This window comes from Larimichthys crocea, chromosome XI, assembly GCF_000972845.2.
Source record: "Larimichthys crocea isolate SSNF chromosome XI, L_crocea_2.0, whole genome shotgun sequence".
In the NCBI taxonomy this organism is placed as follows: domain Eukaryota; kingdom Metazoa; phylum Chordata; class Actinopteri; family Sciaenidae; genus Larimichthys; species Larimichthys crocea.
In genome coordinates this window covers 24,071,597-24,090,869 of record NC_040021.1, presented here as the reverse complement: position 1 = coordinate 24,090,869, position 19,273 = coordinate 24,071,597, and the positions used below count along the sequence as shown (strand labels likewise).

General features: G+C 36.4%; 1 protein-coding gene across 1 annotated transcript in view; it reads right to left on the bottom strand.

Annotated features, from left to right (window-relative positions):
- adgrf8 (adhesion G protein-coupled receptor F8) overlaps positions 1-19,273 on the bottom strand; it is a 34,007-nt gene continuing 14,734 nt past the window's right edge. The window contains exons 13-56 of the mRNA XM_027284326.1: positions 18,944-19,114; positions 18,788-18,829; positions 18,541-18,693; positions 18,198-18,368; positions 18,042-18,083; positions 17,795-17,947; positions 17,452-17,622; positions 17,199-17,240; positions 16,952-17,104; positions 16,609-16,779; positions 16,453-16,494; positions 16,206-16,358; positions 15,863-16,033; positions 15,707-15,748; positions 15,460-15,612; positions 15,117-15,287; positions 14,961-15,002; positions 14,714-14,866; positions 14,371-14,541; positions 14,215-14,256; positions 13,968-14,120; positions 13,625-13,795; positions 13,375-13,416; positions 13,100-13,162; positions 12,031-12,090; positions 11,846-11,917; positions 11,380-11,439; positions 11,206-11,265; positions 11,021-11,092; positions 9,690-9,755; positions 8,536-8,877; positions 7,620-7,726; positions 7,447-7,505; positions 7,219-7,358; positions 6,920-7,126; positions 6,293-6,502; positions 3,990-4,139; positions 3,724-3,902; positions 3,332-3,496; positions 1,834-3,237; positions 1,675-1,716; positions 1,000-1,059; positions 759-825; positions 1-677 (exon numbers count right to left, since the gene is read on the bottom strand). Of these exons, the coding sequence (XP_027140127.1) occupies positions 604-677; positions 759-825; positions 1,000-1,059; positions 1,675-1,716; positions 1,834-3,237; positions 3,332-3,496; positions 3,724-3,902; positions 3,990-4,139; positions 6,293-6,502; positions 6,920-7,126; positions 7,219-7,358; positions 7,447-7,505; positions 7,620-7,726; positions 8,536-8,877; positions 9,690-9,755; positions 11,021-11,092; positions 11,206-11,265; positions 11,380-11,439; positions 11,846-11,917; positions 12,031-12,090; positions 13,100-13,162; positions 13,375-13,416; positions 13,625-13,795; positions 13,968-14,120; positions 14,215-14,256; positions 14,371-14,541; positions 14,714-14,866; positions 14,961-15,002; positions 15,117-15,287; positions 15,460-15,612; positions 15,707-15,748; positions 15,863-16,033; positions 16,206-16,358; positions 16,453-16,494; positions 16,609-16,779; positions 16,952-17,104; positions 17,199-17,240; positions 17,452-17,622; positions 17,795-17,947; positions 18,042-18,083; positions 18,198-18,368; positions 18,541-18,693; positions 18,788-18,829; positions 18,944-19,114 (6,434 nt within the window). The 3' untranslated portion in view covers positions 1-603. The remainder of the gene's footprint in view (positions 678-758; positions 826-999; positions 1,060-1,674; positions 1,717-1,833; positions 3,238-3,331; positions 3,497-3,723; positions 3,903-3,989; positions 4,140-6,292; positions 6,503-6,919; positions 7,127-7,218; positions 7,359-7,446; positions 7,506-7,619; positions 7,727-8,535; positions 8,878-9,689; positions 9,756-11,020; positions 11,093-11,205; positions 11,266-11,379; positions 11,440-11,845; positions 11,918-12,030; positions 12,091-13,099; positions 13,163-13,374; positions 13,417-13,624; positions 13,796-13,967; positions 14,121-14,214; positions 14,257-14,370; positions 14,542-14,713; positions 14,867-14,960; positions 15,003-15,116; positions 15,288-15,459; positions 15,613-15,706; positions 15,749-15,862; positions 16,034-16,205; positions 16,359-16,452; positions 16,495-16,608; positions 16,780-16,951; positions 17,105-17,198; positions 17,241-17,451; positions 17,623-17,794; positions 17,948-18,041; positions 18,084-18,197; positions 18,369-18,540; positions 18,694-18,787; positions 18,830-18,943; positions 19,115-19,273) is intronic.

Sequence of the window (19,273 nt, the reverse complement as noted above, 5' to 3'; positions counted from 1 at the left end):
TAGTCAGCATTTTTAGTTCTTTATCAAATTTCATTTTCATTCATTCATTTCTTAATTTGACTATTAACCAACGTGATGCACATGTTCTTGACCAGCTGTCAAATAAGCCAATAAAAAACAAAATAAAACAGTACATTACAGCCCTCTGTTGGTGATAGAAAACCTGTGTACTACAACAACAATGGCAAAGCCAGAGCTACTTTATGCTTGTGACATTGCACTTTGACTGCTGTTTAGCAAACTTGTGTTATTGATTAGTTACACATTACCAAAACCCAATTTACATGTCATAGTTTCAGTCACAAAATTGTTTAATTAAACTTTACAATTCAGATATGTCACAATTGCTTTCTGAGGGCTTCTCATCATAAAAACAGCTACAGTAACATTGTCATACAACCACATTGTGATGCTGTTTGTTTGGTACCTCACTACCACACACAACTCCTAACCCCTTACTGATCATGTTTGTTGCACTAGCGTTTACAATATCATCCAATTGAACTTGTCATAGAAAGCATGGTTTCAGGTTATGCACTGAAAAATCTCAGAATAACTGAATCAGTAATGAAATAAATTTAGTTTACAGATCGTTGTGTTTGTTCATATATTAACAAATGATTCTGATACACCAGTGTTGCTGTTTGAGTTTGCGGCTTCTGACACACGGTAGATGTCTGAAAAGACAAATAAATTGTTACTAAGATAGCTCATTTAAGGAAACAGATAAGTTAATAAATTTTGAAGCAAAAACTTACATCTTCTTCCACGCAGTCGACTTATCCAGTTTAGTCCACTGAGAGAGGAAACACCAAGACTTGTACTCTATCGTTGGACAAATAAAAATATATATAAAATTTCATGATTTTAACAAAAATGTTTGCTTTTCTTCAAGATATAATATTTTCTTTAGCATTTAACCAGTAGATTAATCTAGAAGTAGGATATATTAACAAAGAATGTTATAGTTGTGAGATTATGAAGAAAAAAATCACTCACTGTTGTTGGATTAGAACCTGTGCTTGATGTAGGTAGGTTCCTTGATAGGACAGAGCGGATCTACAGGCACAATCAAAAATAATGTCAATATGAAAATCAGAAGTATTCAACCACTGTGCACTTAGGCAATTAGATAAACAGTATTTAAAACTACTAGCTACTAGCTAAACTACTATTTAACATTGATTCTTGTTTGTTGTCAAGCATCCACCACATAAATCGCAATAAAACTACAACTTGTTGTTTTGTACAGATTAAATAAACCAGATACAGTGTGTTCATTACTGTGTTTTAGAGTTTCTGGCAGGTGGGCGAAGTTAGCCTAAATTCATTTCCACCTGTCTCTAGCACTGCACTTCCACAGACATGAGCATGGCAGTGGTGGAAAGAATTGAATATTACTATATATTTACTCAAGTTCAGTAGTTATACACAGAACAAAGCTACATTATTCGATAGCTGTGGTTACCAGTTACTTTGCAGATTGTACACAAAACCCACATGAATATGATTAAATGACAGTCAAACCACCCAACAGTATATCAAATGGCAAAAATTAGCCACACCTTAGCCGACTGTAACACTTTCAGGATATTATGCAATGTATGTATGTTGAACCCTCAGCAACCAAGTAAAAGGTGTAATTCCCAGATTGATTATTTTAAGTCAACATACCTTTGAATCAAATAGTGTCCCAAACACTAAAATGAAGAAACCCTGAGGGAAGACAGATAACATGCACATTTAATCAGAAGGAAAGAATCCACAATGTTTTACTACACAGGAATACTGCCTTGTAAACATACAAATTACAACCATATTGAATGCAAATACCTGTAGTGAATTGAAGAATGCAAATGCAATGTGGATTCCTTTGTTTGTTGATGATACCATGGTTCCTACTCCCAAAGACCAGGTTAGTCCAAATAAAGGTGTCAAAATGACCACACATCTTGCAATGACTACAAGTGTATGCTTTTCATCTGCTGGGGCTGTTTCTCCTACACCTCTTCTCAGCATTTTGAACAAGACGACAATTACAATTAAAATGTTGATAAAAACTACGGTCAAGGCAGGTATCACCATTGCCAGCAGGGCCTTTGTTTCAATCCAGTTGAGCCAACAAGCATCGTATCTCCTGATGTATCCATTTCCTGGTGCTGTGACAGCAACAGTAATAACAGCTATAATCAGAGGGCACCCATAGCCTAAACTGAAGCCTATGGCCAACATAGTTGACTTGGACATGTGGGAGAAGACCATGACTGTTCGGTAAAAGAGCAGAAGGCCAGATACAAGCATCCAAAAAAACAAACCAAGGTAGAAAAAGTGCATAAAAAAAGTTGCTGTGCTGCATGGTCCAATTGGAACTTGATAGTCCTCCCCAGGATTTTCAAGGGGGTTCTTAGCAATAGAGGCACCAATGATGAAACAGATGTCAGCGATCAATAGGGACAGGGCTGTGTTAATGATGGAAACGTGACGCATGAAAGCTGTGCTATTCCTGGTAACGGCCTTCCAAACATATCCTTCAATAATGAGACATATAACTAAGCTTGCCAGAGATATCCCAACTCCAACATAAGTTATATAATCCAGAAGATCTCTGAGTTCTTGAGGGATGTCTGTTGCCATCAGAAGTGAGAAGGAGGTGAGATGGTTGCAGCTGCAGGTTACTGTATCATTTACGTCCAAAACAAACTTGCATCCCTCATTATCCCAAGCACCTAGATTATCAAAGAGTTTGAAATTCCAGAAGACACACTGTGGGTTTTGTGACAGGGACTTGTTGAGCTTCTTATAACTCAGAGTGACATTGTCAATTGTTGTGTTGCCTATTTGGACTAGCACCACTGCAGCATTAATGGCATTATCAGTGACAGTTTCATTGATGTTGGTGTTGAAGAGGCTGGCATTAAAGCTAGTGTTTCTTACTGGCATAACATTATTAAGGGAGGAGAAGGTTATGGTGGTGATAAAGACGTTGGTAACATTGGTGTCTGGAATTTGTATGAAAATGCTAGAGTTCAGATCTGCACTAAAGGAGTTGTTAAAAATGGTTCTGTTGAGCAGGATCCGAGAAGTTGCGATGGTAAACTCTCCAACCAACCCATCAGAAAGCTTTTCCAGTGAACCCAGCAATACTGAGCTTGCATTGCGGGTTTGATTTGCATTCAGAACTGCCCAGGACTCTCTTGATTCCTCAGTAATGATGACATCAACTGTTTGAAGTACATTCTGCAGATAGAGACATATTAGTGTTAGGGGAACATCCCACATACATTATTTACTAAGAGGATGCAGATGATAAGATGATGCAGACATGGTTTACCTCCATGACAGATTGATCTGTAACGGTGGAAACGGTTGCAATGGTATCTAGAATGTCCACGACAGCTGATACAGTTGCAGATGAATTTGCAATTTCTGTCTTGTCTTTCTGGGCAGCTTTACTTAGATTTGCTGCAAATTCTGGCACTTCCTCCACAACCAAATCCTGATATAATGAAACAGTAGAAGCAAATTACTTGTGAGACCAGATTTTATTAGTATGAGATTGCAAACTATTCATGAGAAATGCAAAGATCTTTCTCTCTAAATACTATAAAGTGTTATATACTGTACATAAAGTGTCACTGGAGTTTGGCTGTATAGCATAACTGATTTGGTGTTTTGCATTATTTGGTTTTTAATGGGAACAATTATTCCCAGTAGATCACCTACCTGTGACTCAATTAATAATTCCTTAATTTCAATTACGATGCAGGTGTTCTCTATAAGTTTCCACTCTCTTGTTTCCTGACAAACCGCAGTTTTGCTCCCTTCTTGACCGTTTCCACATGCTATGGTTGATATGTCTTGTAGTCGTCCAGGCCCATACTGGGCATCATCACATATAATATCTTAAGAGTTAAATATTCAGTTAGTATTGCACAAAGAGGCAAAAAATGTCAGGGACAGTATAGTCACATTTCAAATACTGCTCTTACCAGTCGTGAAGATTGTCATTTCTGTTGTCTTTTCATAACCCTTTGGTTCATCTACCTTACATTTAAAAATCTTTTTTTGTGGTAATCCGATGCAGCTTTCTAGCTTGTAATTATGCTTGATGCAATAGGTTTCTCCGTCCTCAGGGGGCTCTGTGAACATTTAACAGCTTGTTAGTTACGAATGTTAGCTGTGTCCTGCTTCTTAGCATAGTCATATTAGCTGTGTTTCCATCCAAATATTGGAAATTTGAACCAGGTTTTGAGTAATATTGCAAAAGAAAATGCAAATGAATGGTTGTTTCTACCTACTATTGTTATGTGAGTATAAAATATTGGTTTAGATAAAAAGTCAGTGGCATCGACTCTCCAGTCAGAAAACCAGGAAAAGAAGCAGCAACAAGATGACGAAAGTCAACCAGTGAAAAACAATGCAAGAAATATGATGGAAACATGACATTTCTCTTTGTTTCATGTATTAATGTGCGGAAGGTTGCATTAAATCTGTCTGGAGCAATCATGGATGATTTATAACCATGTGCCAGCCTTTCTCAAACAACCACTTGAGGGGGATTTTTTATATAACTCACCTGTTTAAATTATTGAGTGTGCCTGAAAGAGCACACCATCTAATATTCCCCATACTTAATTTTATTATTATTATTGCATGTGCCTGAAACAGCACACTATAAATACTATTCACCACGCTTATTATGGTGTGGGTGCCCAGAGGGCGAGCACACTATACATTATACTACTACACATGAAAACAGTGAAGGTATGAGGTCACATTAAGGTAACAGCACTGAAACAGAGCAGGGATTGACAGACAGACAGACAGGCAGACAGAGAGACAAGACATAAGGCTTTTAAAATAAGAGTTCCTTCAAAATAAAAGGCTGTCTCTCCTTAACAGACACAAGCACACACAGACACGCTGATAGCTATTTACAGACAGAGACAGACACGCAACTTTTTTCAGCTAATTTCACACTTTCTTATACTATTCTACAATTTTCTACAATTCTACCTTTTCATACAAATTTCTACAGTATTATACAACATTGTACCACTTCATACTATTCTACTCATACACACATATACCTAACTTTACAATTTACAAAGTTAGAATTGAATACGGTGTTAAGACACTTACCACTGAAATAATACGTGATTCAAGGTCCTTGTACAATTCTACCTTATTTCTACAGTATTACACAATATTGTACCACTTCTACTGTTTTCAGCTCATTTCACATTTTTAAGATATAGCTTTTATGGCCTTTTCAAGCTTTATAGTATGGAGACAAAGGCCAAATTCTATACAATTTTCGCCTGAAAATCGGCAAGCAAATTGTCCACGAGATGAGGATGTTGATGGTCATTTCAGCTTTTGGTTTGCAGCACACCTTTTTTGGTATTTTTGGCCACCTTCGAGGGGCTTCATAGAGATTTTCTGTGTGTCTCAGAGGAGAGACACAGAGTGCATGCGCGCACCTGTGCCTAATTACTCTGGCCTGCAGCTGACCCTGGTTGCTTGGCATTTTATCCTTCTCTCTCACAGACACAAACACATAGATAGAGAGACAGACAGACACACACACAGACAGACAGACAGGACAGACACACAAGCACACACACACACACACAAGACAGAATTCTTTCAAAATAAGAATCTCTTCAAAATAAGAGCCCATTAAAAAGGCAATGACGACACAGCTTGTTGAATTAATTCTGAATTTGCTGAGCAGTGTCAATAATAATGTATGGGGGCGACGGGGCCAGAGTAAGGCACACTCAAAATTTCTTTAGAATTTTTTCTAGTATTATGGCTTAAAGTTTTGCATAATTAAGAGCATGGTCAGAGGTGGATGCCATTACAGGTGGCTTATTTACGCAACCAGGTATTCAGCCCGCCTCAGCTACACCCACGATCCACATCTTTGTTTGTTTTTATATTAGTGGGGAGCCAATAGATGCAGGTCTGATCACGAAAGCCAGAGCCACCACACTCTGAGCTTCACAAACTTATGTGTCACATCACAGATACAATGTCCATGTTTTGTAGTATTATAAAGTGATGGGAATGTTGAGGAGACTGCGAAGAAACTGCTTATAAGAGTTAAATATTCACTATGTCAGAACTTATTCGGAAAAAGTGTTTCCATCTCACATTAAAAAACATTAACTTATTTTTTAAAAAAGGAAAAAAATGTCACAACATTGTTTGTCTGTATCAAAATCAAAATATGTTGATGGAAACAAGGCTAAGGAATATAGGATTTTTTTGCATGAAACATACTTACCTGTAAGTAAAACAGCTGTGTTTTGAAACCACTTGACTTTATATGGGGACTGCACGCAACACTGCAGTTGTTGTATTTTTTCCTCTACACATTTAACGTTAACATTATTCTGTAGTTGCACATTGGGAGCTTGTTTGATAATATTTCCTGTTACACGTCCATTTTGGGAGAGATACATTGCCCTGCCTCTCAGAGTACATTCATAAAGTCCTGTAAGAGAAGTAAGTATTAATGATTGCATCAGTATACTGTAAAGAAAAGAAACAGAAAAGTTTCAGTATGTCTGTATTTCAATTTTAGCTATATTTAGCTCTAACTAAATATTTTAGTACTGATACATTGACTTAGAGTAGTGTGTCTTCAGTACAATTAATGTTAAAATGCGATGGCTAAACATTGCATTTTGTGATATTTTAAGCATCACAATTTCACTATCAACTTTAAAAGTCAATTCAGAAAACTCATTTAACGCTAACAGAAAAGACAATATTCTTAAATATATAATATTCCTAAAGTTCCAATTTGACATGACTTGCAATTTGTTGTTTGTTTTCGTTTTCGTTTTTTGATGGCCATATGTGTATATAGCTACTTATTTTCTAACGAGTTCAGGTAGCTTTCACTTACCAATATCAGCAAGGATGATGTTGTTAACTGTAAGACTAGACTTTGTGCTAGAATCAGTTATCTCAAACCTATTTCTATTCTGAATTACTCGTCCATTAAATTTCCACTCAGAACGAAAGATTCCCACATCAATGTTGTCATGGCCACACGTCAGCATCATGCTATTGCCAGTATAAGTGACGCCTGGAAAGCTGAATGGAGTTGGATCTTTGGAGAAAGTGATAGAGATTGAGAGATTAATTAGGAATTCAATCAAATTTAAGTAAAAAATGACAAAACATTAGCTTTTCTGAACATACTGTTGTAAACTGAAGTAACTGGGCCATTGATTACTGCAATAGGCTTCATTGCTTCTGGGAGTTTTTCATTTGCTTCGGCAAATTCATCTGGAATAATTTGTGTTGTTTTAACAACGAAGTCTGTAATTACACTTCCCTGTCTGCAAGAACAAACACAATGAAAATTTTTGATGAAAAATGTTTACAGATTCCTGCCTTTGAATGGTGACAGCGTTAGAATTAGCATACCTGAATGCCTTCACAAAAACACGCTTAAATCCTGTGATTCTGATATACTGCTTCTTTAACTGTGGGAACATAAGGGTAATGATAAACATTAGAACACGTAAACTAAAAACAGTTAAAAAGTTCCATATCTAGAAGCTAAAAGTTAGAATTGAATAAGGTGTTAAGACACTTACCACTGAAATAATACGTGATTCAAGGTCCTTGTATGCAGAACTTGTTGCATCACTTAATTCTGCTGTGAATTCCTTTTCTAATCTGATTGACATTTCCACATCAAATTCTGTTTATTTGAAAAAGATGAAAAGCGAGGAAAACTATGAATAATACATTTATTTTTTTGTGATATAGAGAAAAAAATACACGACAGAAAAGGCAGACAGGACACAAGGACACAAGCAGCATTATTCCATTATAATTACTAATTATGTACCCTATTTTGTGCTTTTTGTCTCAAGTCTCAGATTAGCATTTAATTGCATCGTAGAGCCAAGTTGGCAGACCATGGCACATACAGTATCGCCTGTCCCCATTATTATAGTAGTACTATCTGTTAAATTTCGACAGACATCATTAAATTTAATTACATTTAGAGCATCGTTAGCTGATGGTTCATGTTGGAAAGGTGACAAAATAACATTTAGCAAGCTAAAAAGTTAAGAACAATTTGCAAGTTAACAGGGCTACACTTGAACGTTACACTATTAAGTATTGCAGACTGAAGCCATAAATTATGTGAAGTTCTAAATAATGTATTTGAATATATGCACAGCTTTCTAGTGCCTTTTCTCCTTTCTAACGGTCTTTTAGTCTAGTCTTCGTCTGTGAAGAGTTACTGAGATGTTTTTTTGATTTTTTTTTTAGAAATTTTATTGATCACGTTGAACATGAAATTACTTCAGGCTGGCACCTGTTGGAACACACACACGCACATGCACAGGGTCACACTCAAATTGACAGATGCCAGATTCACTGGAGCGATGGGTAGTTCAGTTCTAATGACCACAAAATTGCACAACTCAAATAATAATGTTGTATCTATTATAGAGTCATCCACAATGTAAGACATACTTTGCGTTTGATAAAACATACCTGGAACTTCTGGTGTAGGAGATGTGCTGATAGTGGTGGTGGAGATAGTGGTAGTAACTGTGGTAGTGGTCATGGTGGGGGTAGTGGTTGTAGTAAGGCTAGGGGTAGTGGTAGTGGTCGTGGTGAGAGCAGTGGTAGTGGTCATGGTGGGGGTAGTAGTTGTAGTTGTAGTAAGGCTAGGGGTAGTGGTAGTGGTCGTGGTGAGAGCAGTGGTAGTGGTCATGGTGGGGGTAGTGGTAGTAGACTTTGTAGTTGTTGTAAGGGCTGTGGTTTGAGCTGGAGTAGAGGTAATTTCTGAGATTGTGGAGCTGGATGTGGTATTGTGGCTGGTCACTCTAGTAGCTGAAAATGCAAGAGTTTAAAAGTAAGTAAAAATACAATAGAAACTTCCTCAAGTGTAAAGTGCAGATAATTACAAATCTCAATGTGTTTTATTACAACATATTTTATCAAACCACATTTTAACAAGAACAATATTCAAATATGTTTTTAAAACAATATGTTGAAATTAAAGTCAATGTCCTGAAAGTTGAAATAAATTTAACATTTTCTCAACCAGGAGAGTACCTCATTGCTTATTTCACTAAAAGTAAATTACAGAAGAGTATTCAACAAATGTAAACCAATACCAATTTCTCAATACCTACTAGTAATGATAGTAATATATACTTTTTTTATATACTTTTATCATTGTTATTTAGTAAATTTTTATAATATGACAATTATATAATGAATATCATTTTTAGTAATTGCATGTTAAAATGGATGTTTGTGTTGTGACAAGTATTGTAACACCTGTTGGAGTAACTCTGGAAAAAATAAATATACTGTATAATTGTGAATGATAACTGAAAAAAAACATTCAGGGTAGGAAAAAACTTTGAAAGAGAGATGTATGTAAACACTGGAGAGTGTTGTAAATGCCTACATATAGAATAATTTACTGTTGAGTTGTTGGTGTAGTTGTTGGTGTTTGTAACGTAGTGTTCTGATTTATTATCACATGAGGTGTTGAGTCTGTAGAGACCATTTAATGACAAAGTGGTATTGCTCAGAATATGTAAGAAGCCCATTTATTACTTTCACCATATTATGAATAATAAATGCCCATTAAACAAAGAAAAACACTGCAACGATTATTTCAAAACACTGACTTGTAACAGTTGTTGGCGTTGTAGTTGCTGTAGTGTTACTATTTGGTGTAGCAACAGGTGTTGAATCTGAAATGCAATTGCAAAATTATCTTTTGACAATTGTCATTTATCTTGTGATTACTGTGCAACGTGAAAAAAACTTTTAAAAGAATGTGAGTTAGTGAAATTGACAAACAAATGCCAAAGTGGGAATTGTCACACATACAGTGCTGTAAAAAAGTATTTGTCCCCTTCCTGATTTCTTAGTTTTTTGCATATTACATTCTGTCACACTTAAATGTTTCAGATTATCAAACAAATTTTAATATTAGACAAAAATAACTCGAGTAAATAAAAAATGCAGTTTTTAAATGATGATTTCATTTATTAAGGGAAAAATGTTGTCTAAACCTATCTGGGCCTATATGAAAAAGTAATTGCCCCCTAAACCTAATAACTGGTTGTGCCATCCTCGGCGGCAACAACTGAAATCAAACATTTCTAGCAGTCGTAAACTTTTGTCTCGTCAGTCTGCAGGATATTTTCCCAAAAGATGTTTTTCGGAAAACGCAAGAGAGTACTTTTTGGTCAGCAGTGGTCACCTTGGAACTCTCCCATGGATGCCATTTTTGCCTAGTCTCTTTCTTATTGTTAAATTGTGAACACTGACTGAGTCAAGTGAGGACTGCAGGTCTTTAGATGTCGTTCTGGGTTCTGTTGCGACCTCCTGGATGGGTCGTTGATGCACACTAAGTAATTTTGGTAGGCCAGTCTCGCTGGAGTCCCAAATCTTTAGAAATGGCTTTGCAACCCTTTCCACACTGATAGATATAAATTAGTTTGTTTCTCATCTGTTCTCGAATTTCTTTACATTGTGGCATGATGAGCTACTTTTTGAGATATTTTAACCTACTTCACTTTGCCAAACAAGTTCTATTAAAGTGATTTCTTGATTCAACAGGACTGGTAGTAATGAGGCCTTGATGGGTAGTTAAATTGAAATTTAGCTTTCAAAAAAGTGTGGTCAATCACAGTTAATTCATGATTTAACATAGAGGGCCAGGTAGGTTTGGACATCTTTTTTTCCTTTAAGAAATGAAATTATCATTTAAAAAATGCATCTTTTATTTACTCAGGTTATCTCATATTAAAATTTGATGATCTGAAACACAAGTGTGACAAAATGTAATATGAAAAAAACAAGAAATCAGGAAGGGGGAAAAGCACTTTCAATAGGAAGCACTCCAGATGAGCAGTTGGCACCTTGCATGGCTGCAAGTCTTTTAAAGACGGTAGACCAGCGCCATTTACCACTAATGATTGAAAAGTAAGATGTCATTTTAAGCACTTACTCCTTACAGTCGTTGTTGGTGTTATGGTAAGTGCTGTTGTGTTCACACCTGTTGTAGCATCTGTAGTTGAATCTGACAAAATCATTTTATAATTATGTATATTCAACTGAAAAGTGAAGTGTGCAATTCAATGAAGACAAAAACTGTTTTGCCAGATAAAGTAAGTTGTCATTTTAAGTACTCACTCGTTACAGTCGTTGTTGGTGTTGTGGTAAGTGTTGTTGTGTTCACACCTGTTGTAGCATCTGTAGTTGACAAAACCATTTAAAAATTATGTATGATCAACTGAAATGTGAAGACAAATAACTGCTTTGTTATAACAAGAAAAAGTAAAGTAACATGTTATTTTAAACACTTACTTGTTGGTGACATTGTGGGTGTTGTACTGTTCACAGGTGTTGTACCAACTGATGTTGAATCTGACAAGAACATTTTACAGTATTACAACTGATAATAGAAAACGACTGTGTAGTTTTACTAAACTGTGTTGCTCAAGTATGTCACATGATCTTAATTGACATGCTAACTGTCCTGTTAAGGAAGGAAGTGGTAGCATGTTACACTATGGAATTGTCAAAGGGGAAGTGTCAAGAAGCCCTTTACATCCAAAACTCACTGGTAAATACGATTGTTGGTCAAGTTAAGGGTGTTGCAGTGATCAGATGCATCCTAACCCTTCTACAATAAACAGCTTGCAAAAGAAAACAACTATGTGTGTCGTCAATGTACCGTGTAGATTGTGTATGTGGCAAGAAAACTTGATTTAGGCGCTTACTCGTTATAATGCCTTGTCAGATGAAGTAGGATGTAATTTTAAGCACTTACTCGTTACATTCATTGTTGGTGTCGTGGTAACTGTTGTTATGTTCACACCTGTTGTAGCATCTGTAGTTGCATCTGACAAAACCATTTTAAAATATTTATGTTAAACTGAAAAGTGAAATCTGATGAATCAGTGAAGTCAATAACTGCCTTGTCAGATAAGGTAAAATATCATTTTAAGCACTCACTTGTTATGATCATTGTTGGTGTTGTGGTAAGTGCTGTTGTGTTCACACCTGTTGTAGCATCTGTAGTTGACAAAACCATTTTAAAATTATGTATGATCAACTGAAAAGTTGTCGATTGAAGAGTTGAATCTAGGATGATTATATTTACTGAATTTATTATTATTATCTCTAGCACACTGTACATCTAGTGTGGCATCACTTATAAAAACAGAAGGAATCATAACAAAGCTACATTTCCATGTTATATTTTTAATTTTACTTTTTAGAGTGGTTGCTGGAGAGGCTGTGGGTGTTGTAGTTGTAGCAATTGTGTCTGTAAAAATGACTTTATAGTTGCATGTTATTCTTTACTAGGAAGCAAAACTGGACCAGGATGATCTTGTGTGAGGCTGTAACAATGTGTAGGTTTTTTGTGTTTTCAACTGAGACTGAATTATTTATATTGTATACAACTAACCTATTTTAAATGCGTACTTGTTATCCTTAATGTTGATGTTGTAGCCATTGTGGCATTTAAATATGTTGTAGCATTAGGTGTTGAGTCTGAATAAAATATGTTACAATTATTATTCCTTCAAATGAAAATGATTTCTTGAAATGTATGTTTCATATTCACCTGTTATTACCTGTTATTAAAATAATAATACTGTTTTCCCCCTTGATGTCCTGATGCTGCTCCACTGTAACTCTCAGTGATTTACCATTGATGGACAGATAGCTTCAGCATTAATTGCTAAATTAGCTAATTGCTAGAGCTTTATCTGGCTTTGGCTGCTGTAATATCAATAACCTTCAGTTGCCGTTTTTTACATGAAACACATAAATATGCCGTGTCATTGAAATTTTGAGAATCAGTTTGTTAAAATCACTTTGTCAGTCTACCCATACACTACGAGTTACTACTATTTGCAATGTCATGCATGGAGTTGGTAACAGTAATATAAACGCAAAATATTACATAATACTTATATAAAAATATATTTACTAGTGGTTGTAGCAATACCACTGATGAATTATAGTCAATATTATATATAGTCAATACATATATATATTGATTTTTAATACATACCAGTTGTGACAGTGGGAGTTGTAAAGAATGTAGTGTTCTGGGTTGTTGCAACTGTTGTGGTATCTGTGATTTTAAAAATGTAATTAAATATCAATAATTGCCAAGAGAGTATGACACCAAGAACAAAGCTTCTGTTTTCACTTTCATTGCTCAGAAATTCAGTGTATCAGTATGATAGGTTGATTAAACAGGTAGAAAGAATTTTAACTTTATAGAGTTTGTGTTCAACGGCCTCAAGAAACACAATATGTTGGTGTGTGTCTCTCTCATCTTACTTGTTGGTGGAGAGGTTGTTCTAACAGGACAAGCTGTGAAGTCTGTAAAAACGAGAGAAAAGTAGATAGTAATTAAAAACAAATGTGGAATAAATAGACTGGGCGCATTGTCCATTAGGACGAATGGCATTACAAACAAATATGTAATGCCATTTTCCAGTATCTACATTAGTAACAAATATGGATACTGATCATTCCTAAATAAGTACCAAAATCTACTTATTGTTATGTCTGTTTTAAACCAACTTACTGTGCTGATTAACAGACTGGCAGTATTGTCCATCAGGAGGAACGGCATTGATGCATCCACATGTGTCATCGGTGATGTTGTCACAGGGTCCATGCTGGAAACACTGGTCACATGACCACCGATACTGATCCTCACATCTGCACTGGAAACCACCACTGCTCGGAGAGCAAACTGGAGACAGCATCAAACACAAACAAAATATTAGGATCTTCTGTACTGTATTGTATTGTTTTTGTAAGGAACTCTTCAAATTGACTTCATGCAAAGCACACACATTTGCAACTGAACATGTTTCCCATCACTTGTGATATCATTTGTGATTAATTAAGTTTATAATTTTTACCTGTGGAAATGTTGACGTCAGAGATTTGTATGTGGTTGTTAATGCTGATGGGGTAACTGATGTTGTTCAGAATGGTCCTCAGTCCATTTATCACTGCAACATCTGAGATGTTCAACTCAACAGAGATGATGTATTCATAAACAGCTGGAGGAGCTGTAGGAAGATGTCAAAAGAAACATGGTATAATAAAACATGTTGGTGTTTGGTGATAATCATTACATTGATGAAGTGCTGTCTCTCATCTCACTTGTTGGTGGAGAGGTTGTTGTAACAGGACAAGCTGTGAAGTCTGTAAAAAACAAAGAGAGAGAAGTAGATAGTAATTACAAACAAATATAGATACTGATACTTTTTACATAAGTACAACTTTTTACTTATTGTCACGTGTTTCAAACTAACTTACTGTGCTGATAAACAGACTGGCAGTATTGTCCATCAGGAGGAATGGCATTGATGCATCCACATGTGTCATCAGTGATGTTGTCACAGGGTCCATGCTGGAAACACTGGTCACATGACCAACGATACTGATCCTCACATCTGCACTGGAAACCACCACTGCTCGGAGAGCAAACTGGAGACAGCATCAAACACCAACAAAATATTAGGATCTTCTGTACTGTATTGTATTGTTTTTGTAAGGAACTCTTCAAATTGACTTCATGCAAAGCACACACATTTGCAACTGAACATGTTTCCCATGACTTGTGATATCATTTGTGATTAATTAAGTTTATAATTTTTACCTGTGGAAATGTTGACGTCAGAGATTTGTATGTGGTTGTTGATGCTGATGGGGTAACTGATGTTGTTCAGAATGGTCCTCAGTCCATTTATCACTGCAACATCTGAGATGTTCAACTCAACAGAGATGATGTATTCATAAACAGCTGGAGGAGCTGTAGGAAGATGTCAAAAGAAACATGGTATAATAAAACATGTTGGTGTTTGGTGATAATCATTACATTGATGAAGTGCTGTCTCTCATCTCACTTGTTGGTGGAGAGGTTGTTGTAACAGGACAAGCTGTGAAGTCTGTAAAAAACAAAGAGAGAGAAGTAGATAGTAATTACAAACAAATATAGATACTGATACTTTTTACATAAGTACAACTTTTTACTTATTGTCACGTGTTTCAAACTAACTTACTGTGCTGATAAACAGACTGGCAGTATTGTCCATCAGGAGGAATGGCATTGATGCATCCACATGTGTCATCAGTGATGTTGTCACAGGGTCCATGCTGGAAACACTGGTCACATGACCAACGATACTGATCCTCACATCTGCACTGGAAACCACCACTGCTCGGAGAGCAAACTGGAGACAGCATCAAACACCAACAAAATATTACGATCTTCTGTACTGTATTGTATTGTTTTTGTAAGGAACTCTTCAAATTGACTTCATGCAAAGCACACACATTTGCAACTGAACATGTTTCCCATGACTTGTGATATCATTTGTGATTAATTAAGTTTATAATTTTTACCTGTGGAAATGTTGACGTCAGAGATTTGTATGTGGTTGTTGATGCTGATGGGGTAACTGATGTTGTTCAGAATGGTCCTCAGTCCATTTATCACTGCAACATCTGAGATGTTCAACTCAACAGAGATGATGTATTCATAAACAGCTGGAGGAGCTGTAGGAAGATGTCAAAAGAAACATGGTATAATAAAACATGTTGGTGTTTGGTGATAATCATTACATTGATGAAGTGCTGTCTCTCATCTCACTTGTTGGTGGAGAGGTTGTTGTAACAGGACAAGCTGTGAAGTCTGTAAAAAACAAAGAGAGAGAAGTAGATAGTAATTACAAACAAATATAGATACTGATACTTTTTACATAAGTACAACTTTTTACTTATTGTCACGTGTTTCAAACTAACTTACTGTGCTGATAAACAGACTGGCAGTATTGTCCATCAGGAGGAATGGCATTGATGCATCCACATGTGTCATCAGTGATGTTGTCACAGGGTCCATGCTGGAAACACTGGTCACATGACCAACGATACTGATCCTCACATCTGCACTGGAAACCACCACTGCTCGGAGAGCAAACTGGAGACAGCATCAAACACCAACAAAATATTACGATCTTCTGTACTGTATTGTATTGTTTTTGTAAGGAACTCTTCAAATTGACTTCATGCAAAGCACACACATTTGCAACTGAACATGTTTCCCATGACTTGTGATATCATTTGTGATTAATTAAGTTTATAATTTTTACCTGTGGAAATGTTGACGTCAGAGATTTGTATGTGGTTGTTGATGCTGATGGGGTAACTGATGTTGTTCAGAATGGTCCTCAGTCCATTTATCACTGCAACATCTGAGATGTTCAACTCAACAGAGATGATGTATTCATAAACAGCTGGAGGAGCTGTAGGAAGATGTCAAAAGAAACATGGTATAATAAAACATGTTGGTGTTTGGTGATAATCATTACATTGATGAAGTGCTGTCTCTCATCTCACTTGTTGGTGGAGAGGTTGTTGTAACAGGACAAGCTGTGAAGTCTGTAAAAAACAAAGAGAGAGAAGTAGATAGTAATTACAAACAAATATAGATACTGATACTTTTTACATAAGTACAACTTTTTACTTATTGTCACGTGTTTCAAACTAACTTACTGTGCTGATAAACAGACTGGCAGTATTGTCCATCAGGAGGAATGGCATTGATGCATCCACATGTGTCATCAGTGATGTTGTCACAGGGTCCATGCTGGAAACACTGGTCACATGACCACCGATACTGATCCTCACATCTGCACTGGAAACCACCACTGCTCGGAGAGCAAACTGGAGACAGCATCAAACACCAACAAAATATTACGATCTTCTGTACTGTATTGTATTGTTTTTGTAAGGAACTCTTCAAATTGACTTCATGCAAAGCACACACATTTGCAACTGAACATGTTTCCCATGACTTGTGATATCATTTGTGATTAATTAAGTTTATAATTTTTACCTGTGGAAATGTTGACGTCAGAGATTTGTATGTGGTTGTTGATGCTGATGGGGTAACTGATGTTGTTCAGAATGGTCCTCAGTCCATTTATCACTGCAACATCTGAGATGTTCAACTCAACAGAGATGATGTATTCATAAACAGCTGGAGGAGCTGTAGGGACATGTCAAAAGAAACATGGTATAATAAAACATGTTGGTGTTTGGTGATAATCATTGCATTGATGAAGTGCTGTCTCTCATCTCACTTGTTGGTGGAGAGGTTGTTGTAACAGGACAAGCTGTGAAGTCTGTAAAAACAAAGAGAGAGAAGTAGATACTAATTACAAACAAATGTGGAATAAACAGACTGGGCGTATTGTCCATTAGGACGCATGGCATTACAAACAAATATGTAATGCCATTTGCCAGTATCTACATTAGTAACAAATATGGATACTGATCATTCCTAAATAAGTACCACTATCTACTTATTGTCATGTGTGTTTTAAACCAACTTACTGTGCTGATTAACAGACTGGCAGTATTGTCCATCAGGAGGAATGGCATTGATGCATCCACATGTGTCATCAGTGATGTTGTCACAGGGTCCATGCTGGAAACACTGGTCACATGACCAACGATACTGATCCTCACATCTGCACTGGAAACCACCACTGCTCGGAGAGCAAACTGGAGACAGCATCAAACACCAACAAAATATTAGGATCTTCTGTACTGTATTGTATTGTTTTTGTAAGGAACTCTTCAAATTGACTTCATGCAAAGCACACACATTTGCAACTGAACATGTTTCCCATGACTTGTGATATCATTTGTGATTAATTAAGTTTATAATTTTTACCTGTGGAAATGTTGACGTCAGAGATTTGTATGTGGTTGTTGATGCTGATGGGGTAACTGATGTTGTTCAGAATGGTCCTCAGTCCATTTATCACTGCAACATCTGAGATGTTCAACTCAACAGAGATGATGTATTCATAAACAGCTGGAGGAGCTGTAGGAAGATGTCAAAAGAAACATGGTATAATAAAACATGTTGGTGTTTGGTGATAATCATTACATTGATGAAGTGCTGTCTCTCATCTCACTTGTTGGTGGAGAGGTTGTTGTAACAGGACAAGCTGTGAAGTCTGTAAAAAACAAAGAGAGAGAAGTAGATAGTAATTACAAACAAATATAGATACTGATACTTTTTACATAAGTACAACTTTTTACTTATTGTCACGTGTTTCAAACTAACTTACTGTGCTGATAAACAGACTGGCAGTATTGTCCATCAGGAGGAATGGCATTGATGCATCCACATGTGTCATCAGTGATGTTGTCACAGGGTCCATGCTGGAAACACTGGTCACATGACCAACGATACTGATCCTCACATCTGCACTGGAAACCACCACTGCTCGGAGAGCAAACTGGAGACAGCATCAAACACCAACAAAATATTAGGATCTTCTGTACTGTATTGTATTGTTTTTGTAAGGAACTCTTCAAATTGACTTCATGCAAAGCACACACATTTGCAACTGAACATGTTTCCCATCACTTGTGATATCATTTGTGATTAATTAAGTTTATAATTTTTACCTGTGGAAATGTTGACGTCAGAGATTTGTATGTGGTTGTTGATGCTGATGGGGTAACTGATGTTGTTCAGAATGGTCCTCAGTCCATTTATCACTGCAACATCTGAGATGTTCAACTCAACAGAGATGATGTATTCATAAACAGCTGGAGGAGCTGTAGGAAGATGTCAAAAGAAACATGGTATAATAAAACATGTTGGTGTTTGGTGATAATCATTACATTGATGAAGTGCTGTCTCTCATCTCACTTGTTGGTGGAGAGGTTGTTGTAACAGGACAAGCTGTGAAGTCTGTAAAAAACAAAGAGAGAGAAGTAGATAGTAATTACAAACAAATATAGATACTGATACTTTTTACATAAGTACAACTTTTTACTTATTGTCACGTGTTTCAAACTAACTTACTGTGCTGATAAACAGACTGGCAGTATTGTCCATCAGGAGGAATGGCATTGATGCATCCACATGTGTCATCAGTGATGTTGTCACAGGGTCCATGCTGGAAACACTGGTCACATGACCAACGATACTGATCCTCACATCTGCACTGGAAACCACCACTGCTCGGAGAGCAAACTGGAGACAGCATCAAACACCAACAAAATATTACGATCTTCTGTACTGTATTGTATTGTTTTTGTAAGGAACTCTTCAAATTGACTTCATGCAAAGCACACACATTTGCAACTGAACATGTTTCCCATGACTTGTGATATCATTTGTGATTAATTAAGT